Raw genomic sequence first — 26,887 nt, 5'->3', positions numbered from 1 at the left:
AAATTCAGAGATCCAGCTGCCTCTGCCTCCAGGGCTAGGATTAAAGGCGAGCACCACCACTGCCTAGTTTTCTCAGACATTTATTAGTGTCTGCTTTGTGAGATTTCTGGGGAGAAGTATGGTCTGTGGAGTTTGCCCCCAGCCACATATAGACAGGGAGATACAGTGTCTGGGGCAGTAGACCTGGGCAGGGCTGCACAGAAATTTCACCTCTGTATAAGATGTGATTTAAATAGACAAGGAGGTATGGAGAAGTATATTGGAGTTAGGCAAAGTGGTTTCAAGCAAAACTGTTTTTGTGATAGAGGCTAAAGGATTGAGGAAGGCAGGGAGAGCAGGTAAGAGGTAACATGGTGGGGCTCCATGCCACATTCTCCAAGGAGGGAGTTTTGGCAAAGAAATGATCTTACCCAATTTATGTTTGACTGAGGTCCATGGAGACTAGTCAGGAAGTGGCTAAAACTATTAGGGAAGAATTAATGGTGACCTGGACCAGTGCAAGCTATGAGGTGATTGGAAGCCGTCAGGTTCAGGATTGGTAGAGAGGAACTGAGAATGATGCCAAGATTTTGTCAGTGTTGAGGATAACAGGTCTGGATGTTACTCAGGTAGTGTTGCTCTTCCATGGTGGCCAGGAGTAGGAACTGGAATTACAGGTAGTTGTGAGCCACCTGATATGAGTGCAAAGAACAGAACTCAGGTCAAAAGAAAGGGTTTTAAAGGCAAGGGAGAAAGCAGCGTAACTGTACACCGGGCATTTACAGGAGTGTTTGCTTATTTCGGGGGAGGTGTTTGAGACAGAGTTTCTCTATATAGTAGCCCTGGCTGTCCTGGAACTTGCTATGTAGACTAGGCTGACATTGAACTCACAGAGATCCTCCTGCCTCTGTCTCCTGAGTGCTGGGATTAAAGGGGTACATCACCATGCCCAGCTGAGTGTTTGGTTTTTAATGGTTAGGGTACATTCAAAAGATAGTGTAAGAACCTCAGAATGAGGAATCTCCCGGTTTTAGTTGGTATCCCCAAGGACTCAATGGCCAGTCCAGTTGCTGCAACACGCAAGAGGCTTTAATGAACAGGAAACGTTTGCGCAAACGGGCTCCTTTAGCATGCAGGCTAGAGAGAAGCACCATCCCACTGGGCACAGGTGTTTTTAAAGGCAAAACCCACAAGCTTAGGGAGGGGGTGGGACCCTCTGTCCATTGAGTAGTGACCCTTGGAGGCCGGATGGTCTCTCTACTATTAGGGTCAACAGACCTTAGGGCCTCAGGGTGTGCTAATTAATCTTGTCTGGGCAAACCGGAGGTAAAGTTATCTCTTTGTTTCTTAAGGACCCTATTCACCACCTGCTGACTCACAGGAAAGGAGGGACAGTGTGAATTCTTGGTATCTTGTTATCTCAGGGCCTTGTGAGGGGAAGTTAGCAAATTCCAAGGAACAGATATTGGTCTGGGTTAGCTTTCCAGGTTAGTCTGTCCTTCATTTCAAGTGGGGGGTTTCTTTAACTTTACTTTTTTGTCTTTTAATAGGTCCTAGAAAGACCTGTTTCTGGCTCTCAGCTGGCTCTTAGGAACCCTGTTCCCCATGCTGGATTACCTCACTCAGCCTTTATGCCGTGGGAGGATCTCAGTCTATGTGCTATGCTTTGTTCAAGCCCTTGGGAGGCCTGCCCCTTTCTGAATGGAGACAGAGGAGTGGATAGGGAGGGGAGGTAGACAGGGAATGGGAGAGTTTTGTGGGGGAATGAGAAGAGGGGAGGGAGCAAGGAAAAATTGTGGTTGGTAAGTAAAATAAATGAAAAAAAGTTAATGAAATAAAAGATAGGTTCTTGAAACAAAAGCTGCAGCTAAAGTAGCAGCTCCTTGTTTTCTGCCCCTAGCAGAACAATAGGGCTCCTCCTGTCCCATAGACTGAAGCACAAGGTGACAGGGAATGGATGTGATGAGAGCTCAATCCAGTCACTGATTTGTGACAGGCTACCTAAGATAGATAGGCACAGTCTGTCAAGACATTGGTCAGGTTTGGACAAATCCAGAAGCAGGCTGGCTGTGATCTGTCCCTTCTTCTGTCCTGCTCTGTGTACTTGTCCTGGCAGCTTACAGCCTAAGTCATCTTTCTAGGATTTAGGTTTCCAGGAGACCAAGGCTGAAGCTGCCAGGCACCATAGATCAAGACCAGGAAGGCATGGTGTCCTTGTTCCCACAGCCTGTCCTTCAGAGCAGCTCCCCAGTATGTTTAAAGGGAAATGTGTCCTTTTTTGTGGCTGCCTTGAGTCTGTTCCTGTGATTAATTCCAGTACTCAGGAGGCAAAGACAGGTGGACCTCTGTGAGTTTGAGGCCAGCCTGGTCTACTGAGCAAGTTCCAGGTCAACCTCCAAAGCTACAGAGAAACCCTGTCTCGAAGAAAAAAGAAAAGAAAAGAAAATGCAGCTGTGTGTTGTCCCCATAACTTAGTCCAGCACAGCTGGCATCTGGGTTTCAAGGCCTCACTTCTGTTTTTGTGTTACTGTATTTTTGTTTTTGTTTTTTCAGAGATAGGGTTTCTCTGTGTATCCCTGGTTGTCCTGAAACTCACTCTTTGGATAGGCTGGCCTCGAAGTCTCAGAGATCCGCCTGCCTCTGACTCCCAATTGCTGGGATTAAAGATGTGCACTACTGCCACCTGGCATGTTATTGTTTTTTTTTTTTTTTTTTTTGGGGGGGGGTGGACAGGGAGTCTTGCCACATAACTCAAATTGGATAGGAACTTAGTATCTTTCTGTCTTGGCCTCCTGAGTAGTTGGCACCACAGGTATGTGCTACCATGCCTGTTCCTCTTGGTTCTAGTATCCCTTCACTCTGCTTGTGCTACACATGATGGACCTGCAGCTGGCACTGAGCCAATTGGTGTCAGGTGGAAGCTTGTGGTGCACAGTGAGCAAGGTTGAGGCTGTATAGAGAATGACTGTGTGCAGCATCGGGGTGGGCTTGTAGGAAAGCTGGAAGTGCGGTTTTCCAGTAAGGAGCCTTGTGCATAGGGGGAGGGATATGTGAGTGAATGTGAGTTTTCCCAGGATTACCTTGTTTATGCACTGACCTTGCAAAATAGAGCTTGCTGATGTCAGGAGCCATCCCTGGGTGGACTTTCCTGACCCTCAGATGACTGTGTCCATGGGTGAGATAGGGCAACCTGGTGTGTGGCTTCTTACTGCTTCCTTTTCCCTTCCAGGCTCTGACCAAGAATGATGGGAGCACAGGTAAGTATGGGATAGCCACTCTAGCCCTGCACATGGGTGGGGTGTGTATGGGTAGCCTAGGAACAGGACCCAGTCCTGACTTGTTGACCTCTACTCCAGAGGGGAAGGCCCATCGAGAGAAACTAGAGCTGGTAGCCTCCTTTTCCTTTTTTGGCAATGTCATGTCCATGGCCAGTGTGCAACTTGCGGGTGCCAAACGTGATGCCTTGCTTCTCAGTTTCAAAGATGCTAAGGTGAGCAGTATGAGTCTGACAGGAGGTCCTGGGCACAGTGGTGTGTTACAGGGAAGAGTGCTGGGCTGAGGTCTGTCAGGGTTATCTGGATTGGTATTGAATGGGTTACCGTTCTGACCGCCTGTCTCCAGCTGTCAGTGGTGGAGTATGACCCCGGCACCCATGACCTGAAGACCCTGTCTCTGCACTACTTTGAGGAGTCTGAACTTCGGGTAAGTCAAGCCTAGCAGTGCCCCCGGCTAAGCCTAGCAGCCTCCTCTTCCATTTCCCTCCTGCTGCCTCAGTGCTTCCCTCAGGTCTTCTGTAGCCCAACTGATGTCCCCTCTGCCCCCAGGATGGCTTTGTGCAGAATGTGCATACGCCTCGTGTACGGGTGGATCCTGATGGGCGCTGTGCAGCCATGCTTATCTATGGTACAAGGCTGGTAGTTCTGCCTTTCCGCAGAGAGAGCCTGGCTGAGGAACATGAAGGGCTCATGGGTGAAGGGTGAGTGTGAAGCTGGGGTGGCTGTGGTTCTGAGAATTCAAGAGCCCTGAGCTTTGTGCCTGTCACCTCCTCCTGCTGATACCTTTGGTTTGTAGGCAGAGGTCCAGTTTCCTGCCCAGCTACATCATCGATGTGCGGGCTCTGGATGAGAAGCTGCTCAACATCATTGACCTGCAGTTTCTACATGGCTACTATGAGCCCACCCTGCTTATCCTGTTTGAGCCCAACCAGACCTGGCCCGGGTGAGGCTGGGGCCCTCTGTTGTGGGCCTCAAGATGTCTTGCCTAGGCAGGGCAATATATAGGGGGATAGGGATCACTGGGTCACTGGGTCACTGGCCTTGGGAGCAGTGTGCCTGCCTCTGGATGACCTACCTGCTGCTCTAGGCGGGTGGCTGTGAGACAGGACACGTGCTCCATTGTGGCTATCTCGCTGAACATCACACAGAAGGTCCATCCAGTCATCTGGTCACTCACCAGCTTGCCTTTTGACTGTACTCAGGCCCTGGCTGTACCCAAGCCCATAGGTAAGGGTGTGGTTGTATTGCATGACAGTGGGGGTAGGGGGCAGCAATGAGCTGCTCTGACAGTGAGTGTGTACCTCCAGGTGGGGTGGTGATCTTCGCTGTCAATTCCCTGTTGTACCTGAACCAGAGTGTTCCCCCATACGGTGTGGCTCTCAATAGTCTCACCACCGGCACCACTGCTTTCCCACTACGTGAGTGTGGCGTACTATGGAAAAAGTGGGGTGTGCCTGGTGCAGAGTGGGCTATGTTCAGGGCACGGCGTTCAGTTTGCATGACCATTGTGTACCCCATAGGTACCCAAGAGGGCGTTCGAATCACCCTGGACTGCGCGCAGGCAGCCTTCATCTCTTATGACAAGATGGTCATTTCCCTCAAGGGAGGCGAGATGTGAGCCCACGGCCCATGAATCCTGACCTCTGAAATGCCCGCAGTCGTCATGCCTTCTCAGTGCCTGTGTGTCCCTTGCCCACTCAATGCCCTTACCTCTACCCACAGTTACGTGCTGACCCTCATTACTGATGGCATGCGTAGCGTCCGAGCATTTCACTTCGACAAGGCAGCTGCTAGTGTCCTTACCACCAGCGTGAGTAGGGACAAGGTTGGGAGTGTTCTGGGTCCAGGTCTGGTTGAATTCTTATTCACACCTCTCCCTTAGATGGTCACAATGGAGCCTGGGTATCTGTTCTTGGGCTCTCGCCTGGGCAACTCCCTCCTCCTCAAGTACACAGAGAAGCTGCAGGAGTCCCCAACCAATTCTGTCCGTGAGGCTGCTGACAAGGCAAGTGTCCACGGTGTAGGGTCCCTGGGCCTGTCCTTCCATGACCTCCATGTGTGGGACAGCCTCAGGGCTACTCATTTCTCATGCCACATAGGAAGAGCCTCCCTCTAAGAAGAAGCGAGTGGACCCTACAGTGGGCTGGACAGGTGAGAGAATGGATTAAAATAAGCAGGGGAGGGCAAGAGTCCATGGTTGGACTCCATTGGGCTCTGTCTGCTGCAGGAGGCAAGACGGTGCCACAGGATGAGGTGGATGAAATTGAAGTGTATGGCAGTGAGGCTCAGTCAGGCACACAGCTGGCCACCTACTCTTTTGAGGTAAGACTGGGTTAGGCGGTAGATACACACCCCCTTTACCGTAGCTGACCATTGCTGTGCCCACAGGTCTGTGACAGCATGCTCAACATTGGACCCTGTGCCAATGCTGCTGTGGGCGAGCCTGCCTTTCTCTCTGAAGAGGTACCCAAGGGGTTGGGACTATAGGTATAGAGCCTAGAGGTGAAATGGAAAGCTGTGTCCTTACCCTGCTCTGTAGTTTCAGAACAGCCCTGAGCCAGACCTGGAGATTGTGGTTTGCTCTGGATATGGGAAAAATGGGGCCCTGTCGGTGCTGCAGGTATGTGTGGGCAGGGGTGGGAGACTCCTGGTATCACCTGGTTGGGCTGAGCCCTCACTCCCACACCATCTTTATTCCAGAAGAGTATCCGGCCCCAGGTGGTGACAACCTTTGAACTTCCTGGCTGCTATGATATGTGGACGGTCATCGCTCCTGTGCGGAAAGAGGAGGTAGACTGGGCTGAGAAGACCCAGAGGGGCAGGGAATTTTGCAGCACTGAGTACACTGCCCTTGCCAGATTGTGGCCCCTGCCCTGCTCCTCTTTTGCCCTCACAGGAAGAAACACCCAAAGCAGAGAGCACAGAGCAGGAGTCTGCTACCCCCAAAGCAGAGGAGGATGGGCGCAGACATGGCTTCCTTATTCTTAGCCGGGAAGACTCAACCATGGTAAAAAAAAAAAAAAAAAAAAAAAAAACCAAAAACAAAAAGTAGAGTCTGCGACTAGGAACAGGGTCCCCTGGGGAAGGGCACCACTCACTACTGTCGCCATAGATCCTACAGACTGGCCAGGAGATCATGGAGCTGGACACCAGTGGCTTTGCCACACAGGGCCCCACAGTCTTTGCTGGAAATATTGGGGACAATCGCTACATTGTCCAGGTCTCACCGCTGGGCATTCGCCTGTTGGAAGGCGGTATGTGTGAAAGGACAGGACTGTGTGAATGGGTCTGGATGGAGGTGGTATGGACTTGGCCACCTCACCCTAATGACCTTGTGTCCACAGTGAATCAACTCCACTTCATCCCTGTGGACCTGGGTGCCCCCATTGTGCAGTGTGCTGTAGCTGATCCCTATGTGGTCATCATGAGTGCTGAGGGCCACGTTACCATGTTCCTACTCAAGAATGATTCATATGGTGGCCGCCACCACCGCCTGGCACTACACAAGCCTCCATTGCATCATGTAGGCACCCTACCCTTGATGCCTTTGTCTCCCCACTGCCTGGCCCCTGCCCTTGTCTGAACCCCATCCCATTTCCTACAGCAGTCTAAGGTGATTGCACTCTGCCTGTACCGTGATGTCAGTGGCATGTTCACTACTGAGAGCCGCCTAGGTGGGTCCCGTGATGAACTGGGGGGCCGAAGTGGCTCAGAGGCTGAAGGTCTGGGCTCAGAAACAAGGTGCGTAGGGACTGGTACATGTGGTGCTGGTATCCCCATGGCAGGCTGTGATGTACTATCTGTTGGTTCCCAGCCCCACAGTGGATGATGAGGAAGAGATGCTGTATGGGGACTCAAGCTCCCTCTTCAGTCCCAGCAAAGAGGAGGCGCGCAGGAGTAACCAGCCCCCAGCTGACCGTGACCCTGCACCCTTCAGGATAGACCCCACCCACTGGTGCCTGCTTGTGCGGGAGAATGGCACAATGGAGGTGGGTGCATTACACACACACAACAGTACCACAGTAAAGTAGCCTTTTCTCCCACTCTTAACCATTGTCCTCTCTCCAGATCTACCAGCTCCCAGACTGGCGGCTGGTATTCCTAGTTAAAAACTTCCCTGTGGGCCAGCGGGTCCTGGTGGACAGTTCTTTTGGACAACCCACTACACAAGGTGAAGTCCGAAAGGAAGAGGCCACACGCCAGGGGGAGCTGCCTTTGGTCAAGGAGGTGTTGTTGGTTGCTCTGGGAAGCCGGCAAAGCAGGCCCTACCTGCTGGTAATGTTCTTCTTGCCACCTGCCTCCCAAGGCCCTGCCCCATCCTCATGTCCTCCACCTTTCCCACCTTAACTATCCCTGCTTGGATCCCCCAGGTACACGTGGACCAGGAGTTGCTTATCTATGAAGCCTTCCCCCACGACTCTCAGCTTGGCCAGGGAAATCTCAAAGTCCGCTTCAAGAAGGTACCAGTGGCTGTACCCTGCTTGGGAATGGGGTAGATTCAAAGGCCAGGCCAGCAAGGTCTAAAGACAGGGTCTAAAGCCCTTACTGTGGCCTCTGCCAGGTCCCTCACAACATCAACTTCCGTGAAAAGAAGCCAAAGCCATCTAAGAAGAAGGCAGAAGGCTGCAGTACTGAGGAGGGATCTGGAGTCCGGGGCCGTGTGGCACGTTTCCGCTACTTCGAGGATATTTATGGCTATTCTGGGGTAGGCAAGTGGCTTGGCAAGGGCCTGGATTTGAGGATAGTGCCTCACTCACATTGCACTCAGAAGTGTGTGCCTCCAGGTTTTCATCTGTGGACCCTCGCCTCACTGGCTCCTGGTGACTGGCCGTGGAGCTCTGCGTCTGCATCCCATGGGCATTGATGGCCCTATTGACTCCTTTGCTCCATTCCACAATGTGAACTGCCCTCGTGGCTTCCTATACTTCAACAGACAGGTAAGGAGGCTTAGCCTTATTCCCTCCAATGCCACTGATAACTGCCCTAGGCCAGCCCAGCTGTGGGAGCAGAGGGCAAGACAGTGGAAACTGGTGGGGCCAAGGAATTTAATGCTGAGCTTATACTGGGAAGATTGAGGATGGAACAAATGGGGTGTGGAGGGCTGCACTGTCCTGCACTTGAGGTACATGCTGGAAATTACTGCTCTGGTATAGCCTCAGACTTTGTTCAAGAGCCAGGCTGAACTGGCTTTACCTTTTGTTCTGCCTCTTAGTTGCTGTATGGCTTTGTGACAACCACATGTCTGAGCCTGTTTAACCATCTGTGCCATCCAGATGATAGCAGGGATTAAAGCCCCTGATGGCAGGTTCTTTCCTGAGGCTAGAAATACAGAACTGCTCGTGAAGGGTGGCCTGGGTCACGGACATTAGCTCCTTTGCCTGTTTATTGTTGGAGTTACTATTGTGTCCAGTCCCTGGGATCTTCTGGCCCTGGCCTTCCCATGCCCTGCTGTCCACCAACACAAAGTGAGCCTAGACAGTTAGGCTGCTGAAGTTTTAGCCTCTCCAGGCAATTGCCCAACACAGCAGACCTGATATCTCACTACCACAGAAATAGAGAACATTTGGGGAGGCCTAGGTTCATTGGCCCTGCCCTTGTCCATCCCAGCGCAAACTGACTTTGCTGCCCACTGCACCCCTAGGGTGAGCTGAGGATCAGTGTCCTGCCTGCATACCTGTCCTATGATGCTCCATGGCCTGTCAGGAAGATCCCGCTGCGCTGCACAGCCCACTATGTGGCCTACCATGTAGAGTCCAAGGTCTGTCCCTGTCCCACATCTTCCCAGGCACCTTCTGAGCCTGGCCTCTGGCATGTGACACCCTCTTAACACCCAGGTGTATGCAGTGGCTACCAGCACCAACACACCTTGCACTCGAATCCCACGAATGACTGGTGAGGAAAAGGAATTTGAGGCTATTGAAAGAGGTATGCAACACTTGAGGGCAGGGTGGGACAGAGCCTGGCTGCACTGTCTACAGGGTGACTGACTGACTTTCCTCATCCCAACAGATGACAGATACATCCACCCCCAGCAAGAAGCCTTCTCCATCCAGCTTATCTCCCCAGTCAGCTGGGAGGCCATTCCTAATGCCAGGTGAGGATGGACCTACCAAGGGCTGCTCTTTGACAGCTTGGAGGTGGCAAGTGCTGACGCCGCTTGGCTTCATTCAGGATCGAGCTGGAGGAATGGGAGCATGTCACGTGCATGAAGACAGTGTCACTGCGCAGTGAGGAGACCGTTTCAGGCCTAAAGGGCTATGTGGCTGCTGGGACTTGCCTCATGCAGGGGGAAGAAGTCACGTGTCGTGGGCGGGTAAGGGCCTTTGGATGGAGGGCGGGCAGCCCCCAGCAGACCATCACCACCTCCATGCATTCCCTTTCCCTTCCAGATCCTGATCATGGATGTGATTGAAGTGGTCCCTGAGCCTGGGCAGCCCCTGACTAAGAACAAGTTCAAGGTCTTGTATGAGAAGGAGCAGAAGGGGCCCGTGACTGCGCTGTGCCACTGCAATGGCCACCTGGTCTCAGCCATTGGCCAAAAAGTGTGTTATTTCTGTCCTTCCCTTCCCTCCTGTAGCAGCTGTTCAGCCTCTAACAGCTGCTCTGCTCACCATCTCCTGCCCTTCAGATCTTCCTGTGGAGCCTCCGGGCCAGCGAGCTGACAGGCATGGCCTTCATCGACACCCAGCTCTACATCCACCAGATGATCAGTGTCAAGAACTTCATCCTAGCAGCAGATGTCATGAAGAGCATCTCACTGCTGCGTTACCAGGAGGAGAGCAAGACACTGAGCCTGGTGTCTCGGGTACTCATAAGGACAGGTGTGCAGGTGGGCACCAGTCCAGTGCCTGCTCCTACATTGCCCTTCCCCTTTTGCAGGATGCCAAGCCTTTGGAGGTATACAGCGTGGATTTCATGGTGGACAATGCCCAGCTAGGCTTCTTAGGTGAGTGTGTAGGTCCTTGGGAGGCTACACTAGTGGGGGGTGGATTGCTGAGGCTGACCCTGAGTGTCTCTCTGTTCATCAGTATCAGACCGAGACCGCAATCTTATGGTGTATATGTATCTGCCAGAAGGTGAGTGGTTCCTCTCCAACTTCTTCCCGGGCTGGGTACCAGGCAGTGGGCAGATCATGACTTGAATTCCTGTGCCCAGCCAAAGAGAGTTTTGGGGGCATGCGCCTGCTGCGCCGAGCAGACTTCCATGTGGGTGCCCATGTGAACACATTCTGGAGGACCCCTTGCCGAGGTGCTGCTGAGGGGCCCAGCAAGAAGTCAGTTATGTGGGAAAACAAGCACATCACGTGGTTTGGTGAGTACTGGGGTAGGGGTGCCTGGGGATGGGAGGACCAGCCTGGCTCATACAGCATCTCCTCAGCCACCCTGGATGGTGGCATTGGGCTCCTGCTGCCCATGCAAGAGAAGACATACCGACGGCTGCTGATGCTGCAGAATGCACTGACAACCATGCTACCCCACCACGCTGGCCTCAACCCCCGTGCCTTCCGGTGAGTGTGCCTCTTCCTTGGTCTCTCCCTGCACCCTAGATGTGCTTTGACCCCTTTATGTCCACCATCCCAGAATGTTGCACGTCGACCGGCGCATCCTACAGAATGCTGTGCGCAATGTCCTTGATGGAGAGCTGCTAAACCGCTACCTATACCTTAGCACCATGGAGCGCAGTGAGCTGGCCAAGAAGATAGGTACCACACCTGACATTGTGAGTACCATCTCTCTCTCACCCTAGCCCATTTGCCTCACCTGCCCTACCCACTCACACCTTTACGTCACCATCATCCCACAGATCCTGGATGACTTGCTGGAGACAGACCGTGTCACTGCTCACTTCTAACGCTGTGACACCACCCTGCCATTGTACACTTATCTCTACCCATTTTATATAAAAGGAAAAGAAAAGGATTTCTTTCAGACGAGTGTGTGGTCATTGTGTTTAAGAACCCCCAATTCCAGGCCCTGGGTTGTAAGATATATGCACTGGGGCCTGCTCAGTATGCCCTGGCTGGAAGCTGTGCTGGTCCCTGGCAGCCTTGCAGCCATTTTGGCTCAGGGACCTACATCTCCAGGTACTGGTAGACTTCCTCGGCCTTGGGGACAAACCCCAGGCGGGCCAGAACACGAAACAGGAGGGCAGTGAGCCGCATGGCAAGGGTCTCCAGCCTAGAAGAGGGCAGGGTAAAGGGTCATAAGTTAATGGGCAGCAGATCCTGGTCAGCCACCCATCTAGCCCCCATGTTCACTCACCTCAGGGCCACTTCAAATTTGAATGCCTCCCAGATGACCTTGATGTATCGCAAGAGGCTGCTGCTATAAATGCCATGGTATGCTGCACCCACCAGGCGGCTCCAACCCGAGACAGCACTGTGTCAGACACAAACATCAGCCTGCTAACCTGCTGTAGCCCCTTCAGGCTTCCCCTTGGGTCACCAACCTCTTGGCCATGAGGAAGTAGCGGTCAACAGGGGTGCCCAATGTTGAGTTGATGGCCCGCACTGTGTTGATGTTTCGCAGCACGAGTAGCATGGGCCGTGGCAGCGCCTTGAGCACTTCCATTATGCCTTCAAAGTGTTCACGAGCCATGTCCTGCATGTAGACCGCCTCCTCACGGCTCATCAGGTGGGAACCCCACAGCTGGCCCAGGCGCACAGGTCGCTGCATGAGCACCTCAGAGAACAGCATATAGTCTGTGGAGAAGGCAGGAGTTCCTTTTTGGTGCACAGTGGCAGGGTTCTGCCTGTTCCACAAATACCCACCCTTACCTTTGACCCCAAGTGCAGCTGCATGTATCTTCATTGCAGCATTATCCCTCAGGATGATGGCCCGCCACAGCTGACATAGGGAGGATCGGTCCCTGCAGGAAGGCCTAACTGAGCTCCAAGCTGCAGGAAGAAGGGCCCAACGAAGGCCTGCCCCCCTCATGCCTGGCCCCAGCTTACTTCTCATCCAGGAACTGGTAGAGACCATGGTCCAGGAGTACCAGCTGTGCTTTTCCATCTGGACCTTTCCGCACCAGAACTAGGAACACAGCATGTCAGCTCAAGCCACCCCTCTAAGATCCCACCCTGGGGACTTTCCTACCATTTCCAGGGTGGGGGTCAGAGTGAATGAAGCCAGTGTAGAATATCTGTTCAGCAAAAGCCTGGATCAGCTTCTTTGCTACCTAGAGATAACATAGGGAACACATGGCAGCAACCACTGCTCAGCATCCACTGCCCTGCCCCAACACATGGTACTCACGTCCTGGACTGCCAGTCCCTGCTTTTTGATGGCCTCCATGTCATTCACTTTACAGCCGTCACAGAAGTCAGCTGTCAGCACACGCTAGGAGAGCAAGAGGCTGAGTAAGCTCAGCAAGTGTGTGTTACCCCACCCTCAGAGAAAGCTCTACCTGGCCCACCTTGCTGGACTTGTCCCAATACACGCGAGGGACAACGATATAATGGAAGTGCTTTAGCTCTTGAGCACAGCGCTCAGCATTTCGGCCCTCATTCTCAAAGTCCAGCTCCTGGGCCAGGGTCCCCTTCAGGTCCTGGTGGTGATATATGGGCTGGTTGGTCCCATCGGGGGTTAGTATGTACCATCAGCTGCCACTCCCCCACCTGCTATGGGGGCACTACCTGTAAGACCCAGCTGAAGCCGAAGCTGGGGTGCATGAGCTCTACAAGCTGTAGCAGGAGCTCCAGTGTGTGCACATCCCCATCAAAGCGGTCTCGTAGGTCAATGTACTGCACCTGCAGTAGGCCAGGGCACACTGAAATCCAGGGTCACCACTGGCCCAGGATCCACCTAGAGTGCAGCAGCATAAATACCTTTACAGCCACAGCAGTGCCATCATGTAGCTTGGCACGGTGCACCTGAGCTAGGCTTGCAGCAGCCATTGGCTGATAGTCAAACTCCTGGAAGAGTTCATTAGGCAGTGCCTGGAAGTCTTCAAGGAACAGCTCATCTACCTGTCAAGAGCATGCTTGGAGTCACTGCCAAGACTGCTGAGGCAGCTCCCTCTTCCCTCCACCCCATCAGACGGGCTCACCTCTCGGAAGCCCCGAGTAAGAGCCCTGTCCTCCAGCACACGCAACGTCTGGATATACTCAGGTGGCAGCAGGTGGTTGAAGGAGCACAGTCCTTGGCCCAGTTTCACATAGAGGCCTCCATTACGGATGGCTCCTGCCACCAGGGCGTCAGCCGCACGCTGGTGACATGCAGACATCACCTCCACAAACCCCGGGCTGTTCTGACCACAGGCACAGAGGAATGGCTGGGGACAGGTGGCCACTCCCTGATACCCCCAGCACTCCCTACCTCCAGTGGTCCTCCCCTCCCTGCCATGTGCTCAGGATATGAGGACAAACCTCCTCCACTCCTCGTAGGAGAACATTTGTACACCACCAGTAGTCCAGGGAGATGAGCAGACCAACCTTCAGAGACCTGCAGGCAGAAGCAGCTTAAGCCCCAGGCAGGCTGGAGAGTGTTGGTTCATTCGGGACCTTCTGCCCTAAGCCCAAAGTCACCTATCAGCCCCTGAGCCCAAGGTGAGGCTGGACTGAGGTTCAGTCTCTAGTAACTTGGGTCCTTATAAACTCATGGAATACTACTCATGCCAGTATTCTGCAGCTGCCCAGACAAACTGCTGAGTGCCAGTGGGGAGAGGGATGAGGGCTGTGGGCAGAGGAAGCAGTGTTGGGCATGACAACATCATGGTCCCAGGAAGGTCACTTGTAAAGGAAAGAAGAAAAAAGTTCTTTAAGAACCAGTGAAGGGGGGGGGGAGGGGCTGGAGCGATGGCTCAGTGGTTAAGAGTACTGGTTGCTCTTCCAGAGGACCAGGGTTCAGTTCCCAGCACCCACATGGCAGCTCACAACTGTCTAACTCTAAGATCCAACACCCTCACACAGACATACATACAGGCAAAAACAACAATGTACACAAGATTTAAAAAAAAAAAAAGAACTAGAGAGATGGCTCAGTGGTCAAGATCTCTGCTTTTCCAGAGGACCTGGGTTCTCAATTCCCAGCACCCACATGACAATTCATAGCTTGTAACTCCAGCTCCAGGGGATCTAACACCCTCACAGACATACATGCAGGCAAAACACAGATGCACATAAAATAAAGATAAAAATCATTAAAAATTATGGGAGCTGGAGAGATGGCTCAGCAGTTAAGAGCACTGGCTGCTCTTCCAGAGGTCCTGAATTTAGCTCCCAGCAACCACATGGTAGTTTACAGCCATCTACAGTGGGATCTGATGCCCTCTTCTGGTGTAAAAGCATACATGCAGAGAGAACATATGTGTGCTTAATAAATAAAAATAAATAAGAAGCCAGCACTTACTACTCTAGAAGGGCCCCACTTCCTTCCCATCTGCAGACTAGGAAGGGCTGCCTTAATCTGGAGGACTCAGGGCTCCAGACGAGGGGCAGGATGACACAGATCCAAGCCCCTTTGAATGGCCTTAATAGGGTCCCACTTCTGGCTGTTCCACCACAGGAAGGCCCCTAACTAAAAAGGTGGCAGGTCTCTGAGCTGACATAAATGACCCCTCTTTGGGATTCTGCTTCCACAGGACATACCCTGAACCTGCTAAAACCCCCACCCACACACATTAGCTCTTCCCACACATCCAGCAGTATATGGAAGGCAAGCCTGCACTGCAGAGTGTGCTACTGACAATGATGAAGTCACTGAGCTGACTTCATCTCTAGGGAACAACAGCCTTCCCTGGGCAATGCAGACCCAAAGCCTTTTAGTGCTTCAAGGTGAGGACAGTGCTATACCCATAGACACTGAGGGCTGGGAATGTCAGACACAAAGCCTGAGGTAAGGATGTCCATGTGAACTCAGGTATCTGCTGCTCAAGGCTGGACCTCAGCAGGTCAATATGAGATGTGTGTGTGTACAGCACAGCCCCAGCTCTCATCTCCATTGCAAGGGGCCAGCCCCTAAGAGAAAATCTGATTCTGAAGCTTGGCAGGTATATTGTTCCCGCAGAATGGCAGTAGGGTGCTACTACTACCACGAAAAGCCAAAAACTCCAAGAGGCAGAGTGGGGTTGAAAGTCATGGAAAGGCTAATGGTGAAATCTGAATGTAGACATATAAAAGCAGACCCGTATGCAGACATGTGATAAAGCAAAGATGAACAAGCTTGGAAGGGACAAAAACCAGGTTGAAGGGACTCTGGTGAGCCCAATCTGAAGCAGTCTTTGGAACAAAACTGACTGAATAAAATAAGTATCTCTAAGTTAAAGCGGTATGAATTAACTATTGAGTTTGTAAATAGTAGAAGGGAAACTTTTTGTTTGTTTTGGTTTTTGGTTTTTTGTTTTTAGAGACAGGCTTTCTCTGTGTGACCCTGGCTGATCTGGAGCTCACTCTGTAAACCAGGCTGGCCTCAAACTCAGATCTGTTATCTCTGTCTCCCAAGTGCTGGGATTAAAGGTGTGTGCCACCACCACCTTTGTAGGAAGATGCCAAATAGTTAATGTTGAAAAGAATGGTTAAATTAGAAAACTTACCACCAATAATTCACTCACAAAGTATCAATGGAAACCAAGAGTATGATGCTGAGGCAGACATCCATCATCACAAGGCATTCTGTTAAACTCATCAGTGAGAGCAAAGGAATAGTAGAATAACCGAACAAACTGAGGTCACGTGCCACGAGGCTGGGCACAGGAGAACATTGAATATACTACTTCTGTGTTGTTCCAGCTAAAAGAGCAGTACCTACAGTGGCCAGCCAGACTTGATTGGAGGACACACTGGCCAAACCCATGCCAAGAAATGCTAGAGAATAACTTCCAAATGGAAGGCAAAGGCAAGTGGATCTCTGTGAGTTCAAGACCAGACAGGTCTACACTGAGAGTTTCTGGTCATCCAGAAACCCTTTTTTGTTTTTTGAGACTTTGTCAAAAACAAAAAACAAAGGAAGCTGGCAGTAGTGACACATGCCTTTAATCCCAGCACTCGGGAAGCAGAGGCAGGTGAATCTCTGAGTTCGAGGCCAGCCTGGTCTACTGAGGGAGTTCTAGGACAACCTCCAAAGCTACAGAGAAACCTTGTTTCGGAAAAACAGAAACCAAACAAAAACCCAGAGGTAAAAAATTCATAATTTGAGTCCTGAATGCTAGGATTACAGGTATGTACCACCATTCCTGGTAATGCATCAGTTTTTACTGTGGCTATACAAAGGAATATCCTTGTTCACATCAAGGCATTACAGTGGGATAATGAAGCACACTGATAGCTTATTCTCAGATAACTTAAGATAAAAACATTTTTGTTATTCTTCCAGCTTTTCTGATAATTCATTTGTTTGTTTTGAGACAGGGTTTTAGTTACAGCCCTGACTGGTTTGAAGCTCACTGTGTAGGGCAGGCTGGAATCAAACACAAGAAATCTGATTGCTCTGCCTTGTAAGTACTAGGATTAAAGGTGTGTGCCACCCCACTCAGCCATTTTCAGATAGTTGAAACTATGTCAAAACAGAAAAGGAAGTTGGACTGTTGGCAGTTTACTTCAAATCCCAGGTACTCCTGAAGTAGGAGAAACCCTGTCTTGAAGAAAAAATAAATAAATAAATAGATAAATAAATAAAATAAAGAAAAAAGAAATGAAAAGAGGGTTCAGGAGATGCAGTGAACCTGCAGATCCAGGAAAACCAATGTCTGAATGTGCCCCCACCATCTGGTCACAGCTCAACATGGATGGCCCTTAGCAGTGAGCTGTGAACCCTCTTTCCTATTAGTCAGGGTGAGCTGCACAAGGCACTTGCCAGGGACCTGCCCCTGCAAAGTGTGGCAACAGCCAGAGAATCACAGTAAAGATAATAGGCTCTCTTCTCACTAGTCCCAGGGCCCACAGAACACAGGAGACATTGTTCAGTCTGTCAATAGGGATGCCTCAGAGCTCCAGGCAAAACCAACCAGGACAGGCATTGAGGACCTCAAGGTTGGAAATAGGTATGCAACCACAGACATAGACATGCCACCATGCCATGGACTAATGGGAATAAATCTCAGTGACATTTCTTTCTTTTCCTTCCTTCCTTCCTTCCTTCCTTCCTTCCTTCCTTCCTTCCTTCCTTAAGACAGGGTTTCCCTGTGTAGCACAGCTGTCCTACAGACCAGGTTGGTCTCACAGAAGCCAAACTCACTGAGATCCATCTGCCTTTGCCTCCTGAGTACTGGGATATAAGGAGTGCACCACTGCCCCGTTTCAGTGACATTTCTTATGAAGAGCCTAAGGACCTTGGGACAAAGCCTTCCTGAGGAAGAACTACATGAAGCAAGATGACATCCTATACCATGGTACCCTGACCTCTACAGTTCAAAGTCATTCTGGTTATGAAAGTTTTTTTCACTAACGAAGTCAATGAGGCTGAGCCAGCAACTACAAGAATTCCCACACTGGGAAGGGAAGGCACTTTGAAGAAACCCTTGGGCACTATGCTAAGAGTGAAGTGGCAGTTCCATTCAGGCCCAAGCCTCCATGTCTGGAGCTCTAGGTCTCCTTGGATGGTAAGGTGAATAGAATAGGGCAGCTTCTTTATATTCAGGGCTAAAAGCCCTTGCCCTCAAGGCCATGGTTGATCTGGTAAAGTCTATGGGGACACTGCCCCCTGACCTGTCTACATGCTGCATGTTAACTGCAAAGTCCCAGAAGAACCCCACAACCCTTGGAGGAATGTGGAGAAGGCTATCCCATCCAAGCTGTACCAGGTTTGGCATTTTAACCCTCCTACCTGCCAAAGCGCCTGATACCATCTACCGCAAGTCGCAGCCTCCTTCTCTCCTGTGCCTCTGCAGTGAGATAGCGGGCTCCAAGGAGCAAGGGCACCCCCACCATAGTGGCAGAGAGCACCCTCCTCCACAGCAGCCTGGTTCTTGAGGTCCTGAGAGAAGACATGGGCAGGTGTTGGAAATGTTGCTTCTTCACAAGGGAGTTGGGACCTCAGTTTCTCCCTTTCCTGCCTTCACAGATACAACTCTGAGTCTGTCTATGAGACCATGTGACCACCAGAGGACACCTGGCATATTCAAGACCCTTTCCCTAGGCCACACAACAGTATAGATGCCAGATGCTGGAGAAGGTCTCCTTTGGCTGTCTTGGCAGGTCAGTACAGCTCTGCAGTCTACAGACTGGACTGCCACCTCTGTCCCTATTGTGATGGTGCAGAGGACCCTAATGGAAGGTGAGATCTGGTAGTATAAAGTCAGCACAAACCACACTGAGTAAGAACTTAGAGCAAGGATAGATTAGAGTTTCATATTGCTCAAGACAGCAAACACCCACATCTGCTGAATACGGCAACAGCAGGAACATTGCCCATGCTCACATATGGCCTTCTCTCTATGCCATGGTACACTAAAAGAAAGGGCCTTCCAGCCAGGTGGTGGTAGCATACATTTTTAATTCCAGCACTCAGGAAGCAGAGACAGGTGGATATGGATGAGTTTGAGGACAGTCTGGTCTACAAAGTTCCAGGACAGCTAGGTCTATATAAAGAAACTCTGTCTCAAAAAAGAAAGGGAAGGAAGGAAGGAAGGAAGGAAGGAAGGAAGGAAGGAGGGAGGACAGGGGAGAGGAGGGAAGGGGAGGGGAGGGGAGGGAAGGAGAGAGGGCCTTTCTCCTTGCTCATAGAGCCATGTAGCTACTACACCTCTTCTGACTGTTCTTATGCCTTGCTTGACGCCCTATGCAGACAATCCTACTCTCCTTCTAAATGACACCTGTGAATTTAATGGAATGGGAACCTCTATTTGTAGTCCTCCTAATTTGTCAGTGTGTGCTCATTGTAAAGTTCTTGGGAGCCCCTGTCTCTAGAGTGTGACCAGTGATAGGTCAGGAACCCCATGGTTTCAGGTTCCAAGGTGCCATAGAGAGATACAAACAATCCTGTTTTGGAGGAACAGGAGAAAAGGTCCAGTATGGGATCTCCATCTTTGTGATCACACAGTCATCCCCCTGCCTAGGAAGGGTGCCTGCCTTTGGCTGTAGGGGTCTCGTTACCTTGCCAGTGGGCTCTTGAAGTTTCTCCTGAAGAATATGGCAGGGCATGGCCAGGGCTTCTGTCTGTTCTGCAGCAGAGTCGAGTGGAAGTGGCATAGCCGCATCTGTGAAGAACGTAGATAGCAAAGCTTGGCAGAGGCAGGACATAGGGACACAGCCATGCCTCTGTTATTGTCTACATAAGCCTGAAGCAGAGCCACACCCAACTCTCACTCAGTGAAGGCTGTCCATGCATGTGCATCCAGGGTTCCAGGCAGGAAGCTGCCTAGACACCAGTCTCAGCAATAAAGACAAAGGCAATCTACTGGATGAAGAAGCTGAAGGCGGGAGAAGAAAGACATTCCTAAAAATGTCTTACCTTTGAGGGAAGAAAATCCATCCTGACCTGGCTTATTTGTGATAAGGCTCAACACCACTTTTGCAGTGGCACCCTTAACTTGCCAGGTGCTGACATCACTAAGCAGTGGCCACAGGAAGTGGGCTACACTATGAGAGAAGTGTCAGCAATGTCCACCCACCAATTCTAAGACAGAGGTCACACAGAAGCGGCTTTTGTGTTGGACCTTGTTCTGAAAGCAAAAAAATTCAAGAACTGAAACTGGAAATCTGTGCAAAGCCATAGCTGGGGAAGTCACAGGCCCAGTGAGGAAATGGCAGTTGCTGTTTTGCTAAGGGGACATGATATGCCCATCAAACTGTCTTCTAAACTATTACGTTTATGTCCATAGATTAGCGCTGGTCAGAGAGATTGCTGCAGTGGGCAGCAGTAACTGGAGAGACTCAGAACTGGGCAAAGTGCTGAAAGAAGCAAGTGACTGTGCAACACTTGGCTTAAGTGGAACATCCACCTCATCCTCTCAAAGCTCAGGAACACTACGGGAGATGGAAGAGCCTGAGGGTGGGGTAGAGCGCTCTGCAACACTCTTCTCTGGGCATGACATGGCTACTGCACTCTTGAACACACAGCAGCTATGATTACCTTCCTAAGACTTGTGTAAGGTTGGACCCTGTTGAGGAGAAGAGAGGGACTCAACAGTAAACACTGGTAAGGTACCCTTGCTCCTGTTAAGCAGGGATCCATGCTCTGGACTATAATGAAATTCACTGGGGCATGCACATATTCACACACGCACCATGAGAGTGGAAAGTGGACTAGTTGGAAAGAATGGATCATCCACGGTGGTAAGAGAAGAGAGAACAATGGGAGGGAAATACAATTAAAACACATTATATACATGTATGAAAATGTTCGAATGAAAGTGGTTATTATGGGTTGGACATGGTAACACATGCCTTTAATCCTAGCACCTGGGAAGAGGCAGGTGCATCTCTGTGAGTCAGATGCCAGTCTGGTCTACAGAGCAAGTTCAAGGCAGCCAGGGTGACACAATAAAGCCCTGCTTCAAAGAAAAGGCTGGGGTCTGGAGAGATGGCTCAGTGGTTAAGAACACTGGCTGCTTATCCAGAGGAGCTGGGTTTGAATTCCAGTATGCACAGGACAGTTTACAACCATCTAAAACTCCAGGACCTGGAATGTGCTGCCCTCTTCGGGCCTCCACAGGAACCAGACACACATGCAGTACAAAGGCATGGAAACAAAACACCCATACATATAAAATAAAAAATTTAAACTTTTAATAAGAAACTACTATATGTAATTAATATATAGTAACCAAACATCATCATAATTATTACTTGAGGTAGGGTCTCATCTTATATCCTTGGCTGGCCTGGAACTCAATACATAGACCAGGCTGGCCTTAAACTCACAAAAATCCACCTGTCTCTGCTTTCCAAGTGCTGGGGCTAAAAGAGCATGGGGATGGAGAGATGGCTCCGTGGTTCAGAGCACTTCCTGCTCTTCCAGAAGACCAGAGCTGCTCTACCTCCAGCTCCAGGGTATCCCATGCCTCTGGACTCCTCGGACACTAGCATTCATGTGTGCATACCTCATGCAAACATATAATCACCTATACATAATGTTTTAAAAAAATAAATGAAAATTTTAATTAATAAAAAAAATCTTTAAAAAAAAGGTATGTATCACCACACCTAGTTATAAAACATTCTTAAAAAGATACAAAGGCTTAGCTGCTGATAATTCCCTGTAGCGCTTCATTAAGGGAAGCACGTGTGAAATTTCCACCATTCATGTTTACATGTCAGATGACATCATTGTGCAGTTCTTAATAAAGTGAATACATTCTGAGATTTCGTGGGTAAAGCTCCATCATGGACTTTCTCGCCCTTCATCAAAGAAACTTCTTTTTAAAACAAAGACCATTATAGAAATCCCCAATTGTCTGGGTAGTGCCCAACTGAAACATCTACAACACCCCTACTTAGGATTTTCCTCTCTTACTGTACCTGTAAGAACAAGATTTGGTATTTAAAAAAAAGATACAAAGGCAGGCAGTGGTGGTGTATGCCTTTAATCCTAGCACTCAGGAGACAGAGACATCTGTGAGTTCAAGGCCAGTCTGGAGAGAGTTCCAGGACAGCAAGGACTACACAGAGAAACCTTGTTTCAACCCCCACCCCCAAGTTAAGAAAGTAAGAAAGTAAATAAAATAAAAAGATACAAAGATAACTGGGCATGGTTGTGTGTGCCTTTAGTCCCAGCACTTGGGAAGCAGAGGCAGGTGGATCTCTGTGAGTCCAAGGCCAGCCTGGTCTACAAAGTGAGTTCCAGCACAGCCATGGATAAAGAAAGAGAAAACCTGTCTTGAGAACCCCCCCCCCAAAAAAAGGTGCTAACTGCTGTGCCAAAAAAAATTAAAATTCTGAGCATGGTAGCAATCACCTGTAACAATAACACCTAGTGGTCCAAGGACAGGGGTCACTGAATGTTGGAGGCACTACACAGTGAGTTTGAGGCCAGCCTGGAGTACACAGGTAACACGCTATCTCAAAATAAAAGGAGTAGCATGCACAAAACCTGGTTCAATATCCAGTCACTCAAAGGAAACACAAGTTACAAAAGGTTTTCTATAATAACAAAATTCCAGGAAAGGAGATGGCATTCTGCAAACGAGGCAGCTATTTTAGAGCAGGGACCCTGATTTGAGATGATTCTGTGCCCAGGATGCTGGTGTCAGCTGGAGACTCTCACTATGACTTCACTTGGGGAAACTGTACTTTTTTTTTGTTTTTTGTTTTGTTTTGTTGAGACAGGGTCACACTAACCTAGGCTGTCATGGAAGAAGGGGGTTTTAAGGGCAGGAAGGTAAAGGCTAGAGATATTATTCACATAAGCAGAGCAAATGAAGCCCCTGGGTGACTCTGGACAAGCTTTTGGCTATGGCAATTATCCATGCAAACAAAGTTTGTTTTTCTCAATAAGCCTCAGTTTCTTGCTTTGAAAAGTATAAATCACTGCACAATTAAAAAGTGAATTAGGGAGCTGGAAAGATGGCTCAGTGGTTAAGAACACTGGCTGCTCTTCTAGAGGTCTTGAGTTCAATTCCCAGCAACTACATGGTGGCTCACAACCATCTACAATGAGATCTAGTGCCCTTTCCATGTATGCCTGCAGGCATAAAGGCAGGCAGAACACAGTATACATAATAAATACATAGATCTTAAAAAAAAAAGTGAATTAAACCTCACAAAACAATTTGCAAGCTCTTGGAGTACTGTCCAACATGCCAAACACTGTGAGTATATGTCCATCAGGGAGCACCAAGGCCACACTGGGATCAAGGACTTTTCCACATAGTGCCCCTAGGCTCTGCCCTGTGCCAGTTCCTTGCTGGTATCCAGTGTCCTTGGTTCTTCCCATCTGACACAGATAACAACCCTTACTCTACTTTCCAGACTGAATTATTTGTTGGGTATCACCACTGCTCTCCCTTCTTCTTCTTCTTCTTCTTCTTCTTCTTCTTCTTCTTCTTTTTTTTTTTGTTCTTTTTCCAAAGAGTTTCCCTGTGTAGCCCTGGCTGTCCTGGGACCAGGTTGACCTCGAACTCAGAAATCCACCTGCCTCTGCCACCTGAGTGCTGGGATTAAAGACCTGTGCCCCACCCCACTCCACCCCACCCATTGCTTTTTTCTTTTCTTTCTTTCTTCCTTTTTTTTTTTTTTTTTTGGGGGGGAGACCATTGAGCCATTTCTCCAGCCCCCTTCCACTGCTTTTAAAATAAAAACAAAACAAGCAAACAAAAAACCCCAAAATAATTTACTTCTCTCAGAAGAGAACTCAGGCCACTTCAAACACATCAGACAGGTTACACCTGAGAATGCAGAAAGACTTTCTCTAACTAGGGCAAAAGGGCAGGAGATGGCTGGCTGAGATTTCAAGGGGCCACTGAGCAGGCATGTCATTGCTAAGAACAGAACAGCATGGGATGACCACAGCGGACAGACCTCATCTACTTGAAACTTATGGCTCAGAAGAAGATGCACAAACTCTCAAGCCAACAGACTGGAAGCTGAGAGAGTAAGGCAGGCTACACACATCAATCCGAGGCAACAGAAACCCTTCTGTGCTGCAGTTAAGGCTCACAAAACCTTGCCCAGAGTCACAGGCCAAAGCCAGCATGAACCCCAGTCTTATACCAAGCCTGAGTGGGAAGTGCTGCATGTGGCCCTATGCTGACTTAAAGGCACTCCAAACTGAGAGTGCTCACTATTCATTCCAAATAGAAAAGGTAAAAAGTCCTTCAGGGAGATTGAGAAAAGTCCCAAGGTAGTTCATCTCCAACAAAGCCTGTGCTGCTCAGCCACGCACCAGTTGTCCATGGCACCTTGGGTTTTCTGGTGATGTAGCGACAACATCTATAGATGGCAACCTCATATTGAAGTCATACTGCAGAAGGGACAAGGCTGGCCAGGTAAGTCTACCCAGTAAGTCCCAGAAGGGGACTCTGCTATACCTCTCATCTGTAAGAGGCTGGGGAAATGGACAAACACACTCAGGCCACTAAAGATTCATGCTGATGTTGATGATACAGGTGCCCCAGCTCCCAGTGACTGAGTCCCACTGTTGGGGGCTCTGGTGAGGAAAGAGAGGCTGGAGCACACTACCTCCCCCACTGCCAGCCTGATGCAAACCACTCTTGCAGGCAAGGCCATGAAGGAGCCCATTCCCCTCTGCCTCCCCTTAGAACCTCTTAGGAATTAGCACTGCAATTGAAGGGCTCTGGCTGCCTCTTAACCTTCCCCACTCAGGATGTAGAACAAAGATTCTTTTAGGGAGTGTCTATAGTGGCCTCTGACCTACCAGGGTTCATCCACAGCAAAAGGTCACAGGTAGTAGATGCTAGTCATGATGTCAAGTAGATAAAGCCTTGTGCTGAAAACTCCAGAGCTACCAAACCCTGGGTCCTTCTGAGACAGGCTACCCAGCACCCATTAAACTATCTTCTGAAATCCCCATCAAATGAGAAAGAAATCTTAGGCTCCAAAAGGCACGGGGTAGGGGTGGGGGGGAGTAAGGTGGATGGTGTCAAACCTACAGCCAGACCTGCCAAAAATCCAAACAAATCCTAAGCAAGAGCCGTCCAGTGTTATGGCCCAGATAGTTTACAGTCCCTTTCTCAAGCCCAAACCCTGACCCACAAGCAGTCCCATGGCTGTGGGGAAAACTGCAGACAGGAGATAAGGCCAATAAGCAGTATCCTGTGGGGCAAAGCCAGGTCACAGGGGCAGGAAAGTACAGAAGGAAGGACTCAGAGAAGAGGGCTAAAGATACTGTTTGCTCAAGCTCTGCCTGCAGCTCTAGTGAGTTAAACACTATATAAACAACAGTGGGGAAATAAAAACTTTACTATTTTTTTTTTCTTTTTTGAGATAGAGTTTCTCTATGTAGTTTTGGAGCCTGTCCTGAAACTCTGTAGACAAGGCCGGTGTCAAACTCACATAAATCCACCTGCCTCTGCCTCCCAAGTGCTGGGACTAAAGGCATGTGCCACCATAGGCCAGCAAAAACTTGAAGTGATGCCAGAGTCTCATGTCTCTGTCCACCATGAACCCCTCTCCAGGTCCCTGTGATGCCCACAGCTCTGCTGGCTGCAGTAACTCAGAATATGACCACCACACTGCTGGCAAGCAGACAAACAGGGTACCTTCTCCCCCACTGGAAGAACACCCACCTTTGAACAGGTCCACACAACAGCCTGTGGTGATGCTGACCTACAACTGCCACACAGCCCCTTCACTCCTTCAGGTATGGAAGAGTGACATAGGCTCCCTGCACCTGGCTTGTTTTTTAAAGACAGGGTCACACTATGTGGTTCTGGCTTGCTTGGAACTCACTATGTAGATCAGAAAAGACTTGAACTCATGCTTTTTACAGGGAATGTGAGATGATCTGTCTGCAGAGACATTCAGAGTTCTTCTCCAGCAGTAAAAGATCACAGCTAAGGAGAACCTTCAGCCAGACTCAGTGGATACAACAGGAAGTAGGTGCCAAGACCCAGGCCAGGGCCTCCCCATAAAGGTGACCAGACTGTTTAACAGGACAGATGATAGCCCAGTACACCTCAACAGGAAGGGACACTGAGGCACAGAACATTTCCCAAAGTTGTGAGGGCACAGATTAGGGATTTGAGCTAGAGGGAATGGGTGTTGTGAAAACAGTAACCTGCAAGGACTCATCTGCACTGGGTAGCAGCTCCTAATCGGAAGTTAAAATTTGCCTTTCCAGTCCAGTGGCAGTGGTACACACCTTTGATCCCAGCACTTGGGAGGCACAGGCAGGAAGATCTCTGAGCTCAAGGCCAACCTGGTCTACAGAGCGAGTTCCAAGACCCAGGGATACAAAGAGAAACCGTCTCGATAAATAAAACAAAACTTGCCTTTCCAGTCCCTAGGTCTGAAGGACTAAGTAATATATAATGTGGTTATGTGGAGACGTTTTGCAATTGTAAAGAGCTGTGTTAAGGCCAGCACAAGTTTCTCCCTGAGTCTCCATACTAACAGGACTCTGTCAGAGAGCTCACCCACAGCAGGGCAGCTAGCTCACTGCACGCCAAAAATTAACCCAACTCCACGCCTATCGGTATAATCTACAAGGCCAGACGTACTAGAAAATCAACCTCGGAGAAGTCCAAGTTTAAAAACAACACAACTGTAGAAGGGCCATACTCCAAGGACAGGGGAGAGACGAGAACATCTCCAGGACCAGAACGACGGAGGGGGTGGAGGGCAAGGAAGCGAGGGCAAGCCTAATCCAGCACAAATTGTGGGGTGTCTCCTTCCCCACAAGCAAGTAGAGAACAGAGCAGCTTCCCGAGAAGACCCGAAGGGGGTGCGCTACGGACAAGAACAGGAGGCAGAGGACGCTGGGGTAAGGTTAAGTGATGCTGAGTCTTCCCTAGGAGATGAGGTCTGAGGAGCAAAGGGAGGCCGAGGACCCGAGGGTTCTTCAGAGCTTTGGGGTCGATGGGTAGTACCCGGGCCTGGGTTGGGTCCAGATCTCGGGATACCGAGTTAGACCCAACGCAGGGGTGCGGAGAGCACAGGGTCCAGGGCGCGTGGGAGCGGGGTCCTCACCGGCCGCCACATGTCCCCGGCGGCGCTCTCCTCTTGGTTTCGCCGCAGATATTCCTGGTGCCCAGCCGACCCCGCGGGAGAGTAGACAACGCGCATGCGCACCGGCCGGGCA

The 26,887-nt window shown here is 50.1% G+C and overlaps 2 protein-coding genes across 3 annotated transcripts in view; one reads left to right on the top strand and one right to left on the bottom strand.

Moving 5' to 3' along the window:
* The window catches only part of Cpsf1 (cleavage and polyadenylation specific factor 1), a 12,873-nt gene extending 1,691 nt beyond the window's left edge, over nucleotides 1–11,182 (top strand). Inside the window, exons 2-37 of one of the 2 annotated variants that reach the window (XM_051189225.1) lie at nucleotides 3,209–3,236; nucleotides 3,336–3,469; nucleotides 3,601–3,681; nucleotides 3,804–3,955; nucleotides 4,051–4,197; nucleotides 4,342–4,481; nucleotides 4,562–4,672; nucleotides 4,775–4,868; nucleotides 4,977–5,064; nucleotides 5,137–5,259; nucleotides 5,354–5,405; nucleotides 5,482–5,576; nucleotides 5,643–5,717; nucleotides 5,794–5,874; nucleotides 5,955–6,044; nucleotides 6,151–6,261; nucleotides 6,367–6,508; nucleotides 6,599–6,777; nucleotides 6,862–6,995; nucleotides 7,069–7,243; nucleotides 7,323–7,529; nucleotides 7,625–7,714; nucleotides 7,816–7,959; nucleotides 8,039–8,191; nucleotides 8,896–9,012; nucleotides 9,089–9,179; nucleotides 9,264–9,348; nucleotides 9,426–9,567; nucleotides 9,644–9,796; nucleotides 9,883–10,059; nucleotides 10,134–10,200; nucleotides 10,283–10,330; nucleotides 10,410–10,565; nucleotides 10,632–10,761; nucleotides 10,835–10,973; nucleotides 11,058–11,182. In XM_051189225.1, coding sequence (XP_051045182.1) covers nucleotides 3,209–3,236; nucleotides 3,336–3,469; nucleotides 3,601–3,681; nucleotides 3,804–3,955; nucleotides 4,051–4,197; nucleotides 4,342–4,481; nucleotides 4,562–4,672; nucleotides 4,775–4,868; nucleotides 4,977–5,064; nucleotides 5,137–5,259; nucleotides 5,354–5,405; nucleotides 5,482–5,576; nucleotides 5,643–5,717; nucleotides 5,794–5,874; nucleotides 5,955–6,044; nucleotides 6,151–6,261; nucleotides 6,367–6,508; nucleotides 6,599–6,777; nucleotides 6,862–6,995; nucleotides 7,069–7,243; nucleotides 7,323–7,529; nucleotides 7,625–7,714; nucleotides 7,816–7,959; nucleotides 8,039–8,191; nucleotides 8,896–9,012; nucleotides 9,089–9,179; nucleotides 9,264–9,348; nucleotides 9,426–9,567; nucleotides 9,644–9,796; nucleotides 9,883–10,059; nucleotides 10,134–10,200; nucleotides 10,283–10,330; nucleotides 10,410–10,565; nucleotides 10,632–10,761; nucleotides 10,835–10,973; nucleotides 11,058–11,105 — 4,179 coding nt within the window. In that variant the 3' untranslated portion in view covers nucleotides 11,106–11,182. Of the gene's footprint in view, nucleotides 1–3,208; nucleotides 3,237–3,335; nucleotides 3,470–3,600; nucleotides 3,682–3,803; nucleotides 3,956–4,050; nucleotides 4,198–4,341; nucleotides 4,482–4,561; nucleotides 4,673–4,774; nucleotides 4,869–4,976; nucleotides 5,065–5,136; nucleotides 5,260–5,353; nucleotides 5,406–5,481; nucleotides 5,577–5,642; nucleotides 5,718–5,793; nucleotides 5,875–5,954; nucleotides 6,045–6,150; nucleotides 6,262–6,366; nucleotides 6,509–6,598; nucleotides 6,778–6,858; nucleotides 6,996–7,068; nucleotides 7,244–7,322; nucleotides 7,530–7,624; nucleotides 7,715–7,815; nucleotides 7,960–8,038; nucleotides 8,192–8,895; nucleotides 9,013–9,088; nucleotides 9,180–9,263; nucleotides 9,349–9,425; nucleotides 9,568–9,643; nucleotides 9,797–9,882; nucleotides 10,060–10,133; nucleotides 10,201–10,282; nucleotides 10,331–10,409; nucleotides 10,566–10,631; nucleotides 10,762–10,834; nucleotides 10,974–11,057 lie in introns of both variants that reach the window. The other variant, XM_051189224.1, reaches the window with a different exon arrangement.
* Nucleotides 11,174–26,887, bottom strand: Adck5 (aarF domain containing kinase 5). Its single transcript, XM_051189226.1, has 15 exons — nucleotides 26,776–26,887; nucleotides 19,282–19,385; nucleotides 18,014–18,163; nucleotides 13,621–13,696; nucleotides 13,302–13,502; nucleotides 13,081–13,221; nucleotides 12,889–13,002; nucleotides 12,669–12,800; nucleotides 12,509–12,592; nucleotides 12,350–12,431; nucleotides 12,208–12,286; nucleotides 12,031–12,122; nucleotides 11,703–11,955; nucleotides 11,516–11,632; nucleotides 11,174–11,431 (listed from the first exon to the last, which is right to left on the bottom strand). The coding sequence occupies exons 1-15, from the start codon at nucleotides 26,869–26,871 to the stop codon at nucleotides 11,326–11,328; spliced, it is 1,827 nt and encodes a 608-aa protein (XP_051045183.1). The 5' UTR covers nucleotides 26,872–26,887; the 3' UTR covers nucleotides 11,174–11,325.

This window comes from Phodopus roborovskii, unplaced genomic scaffold, assembly GCF_943737965.1.
Source record: "Phodopus roborovskii unplaced genomic scaffold, PHOROB, whole genome shotgun sequence".
NCBI lineage: Eukaryota > Metazoa > Chordata > Mammalia > Rodentia > Cricetidae > Phodopus > Phodopus roborovskii.
The sequence above is the reverse complement of the archived record's forward strand: the minus strand, read 5'-3'. Positions and strand labels throughout refer to the sequence as shown.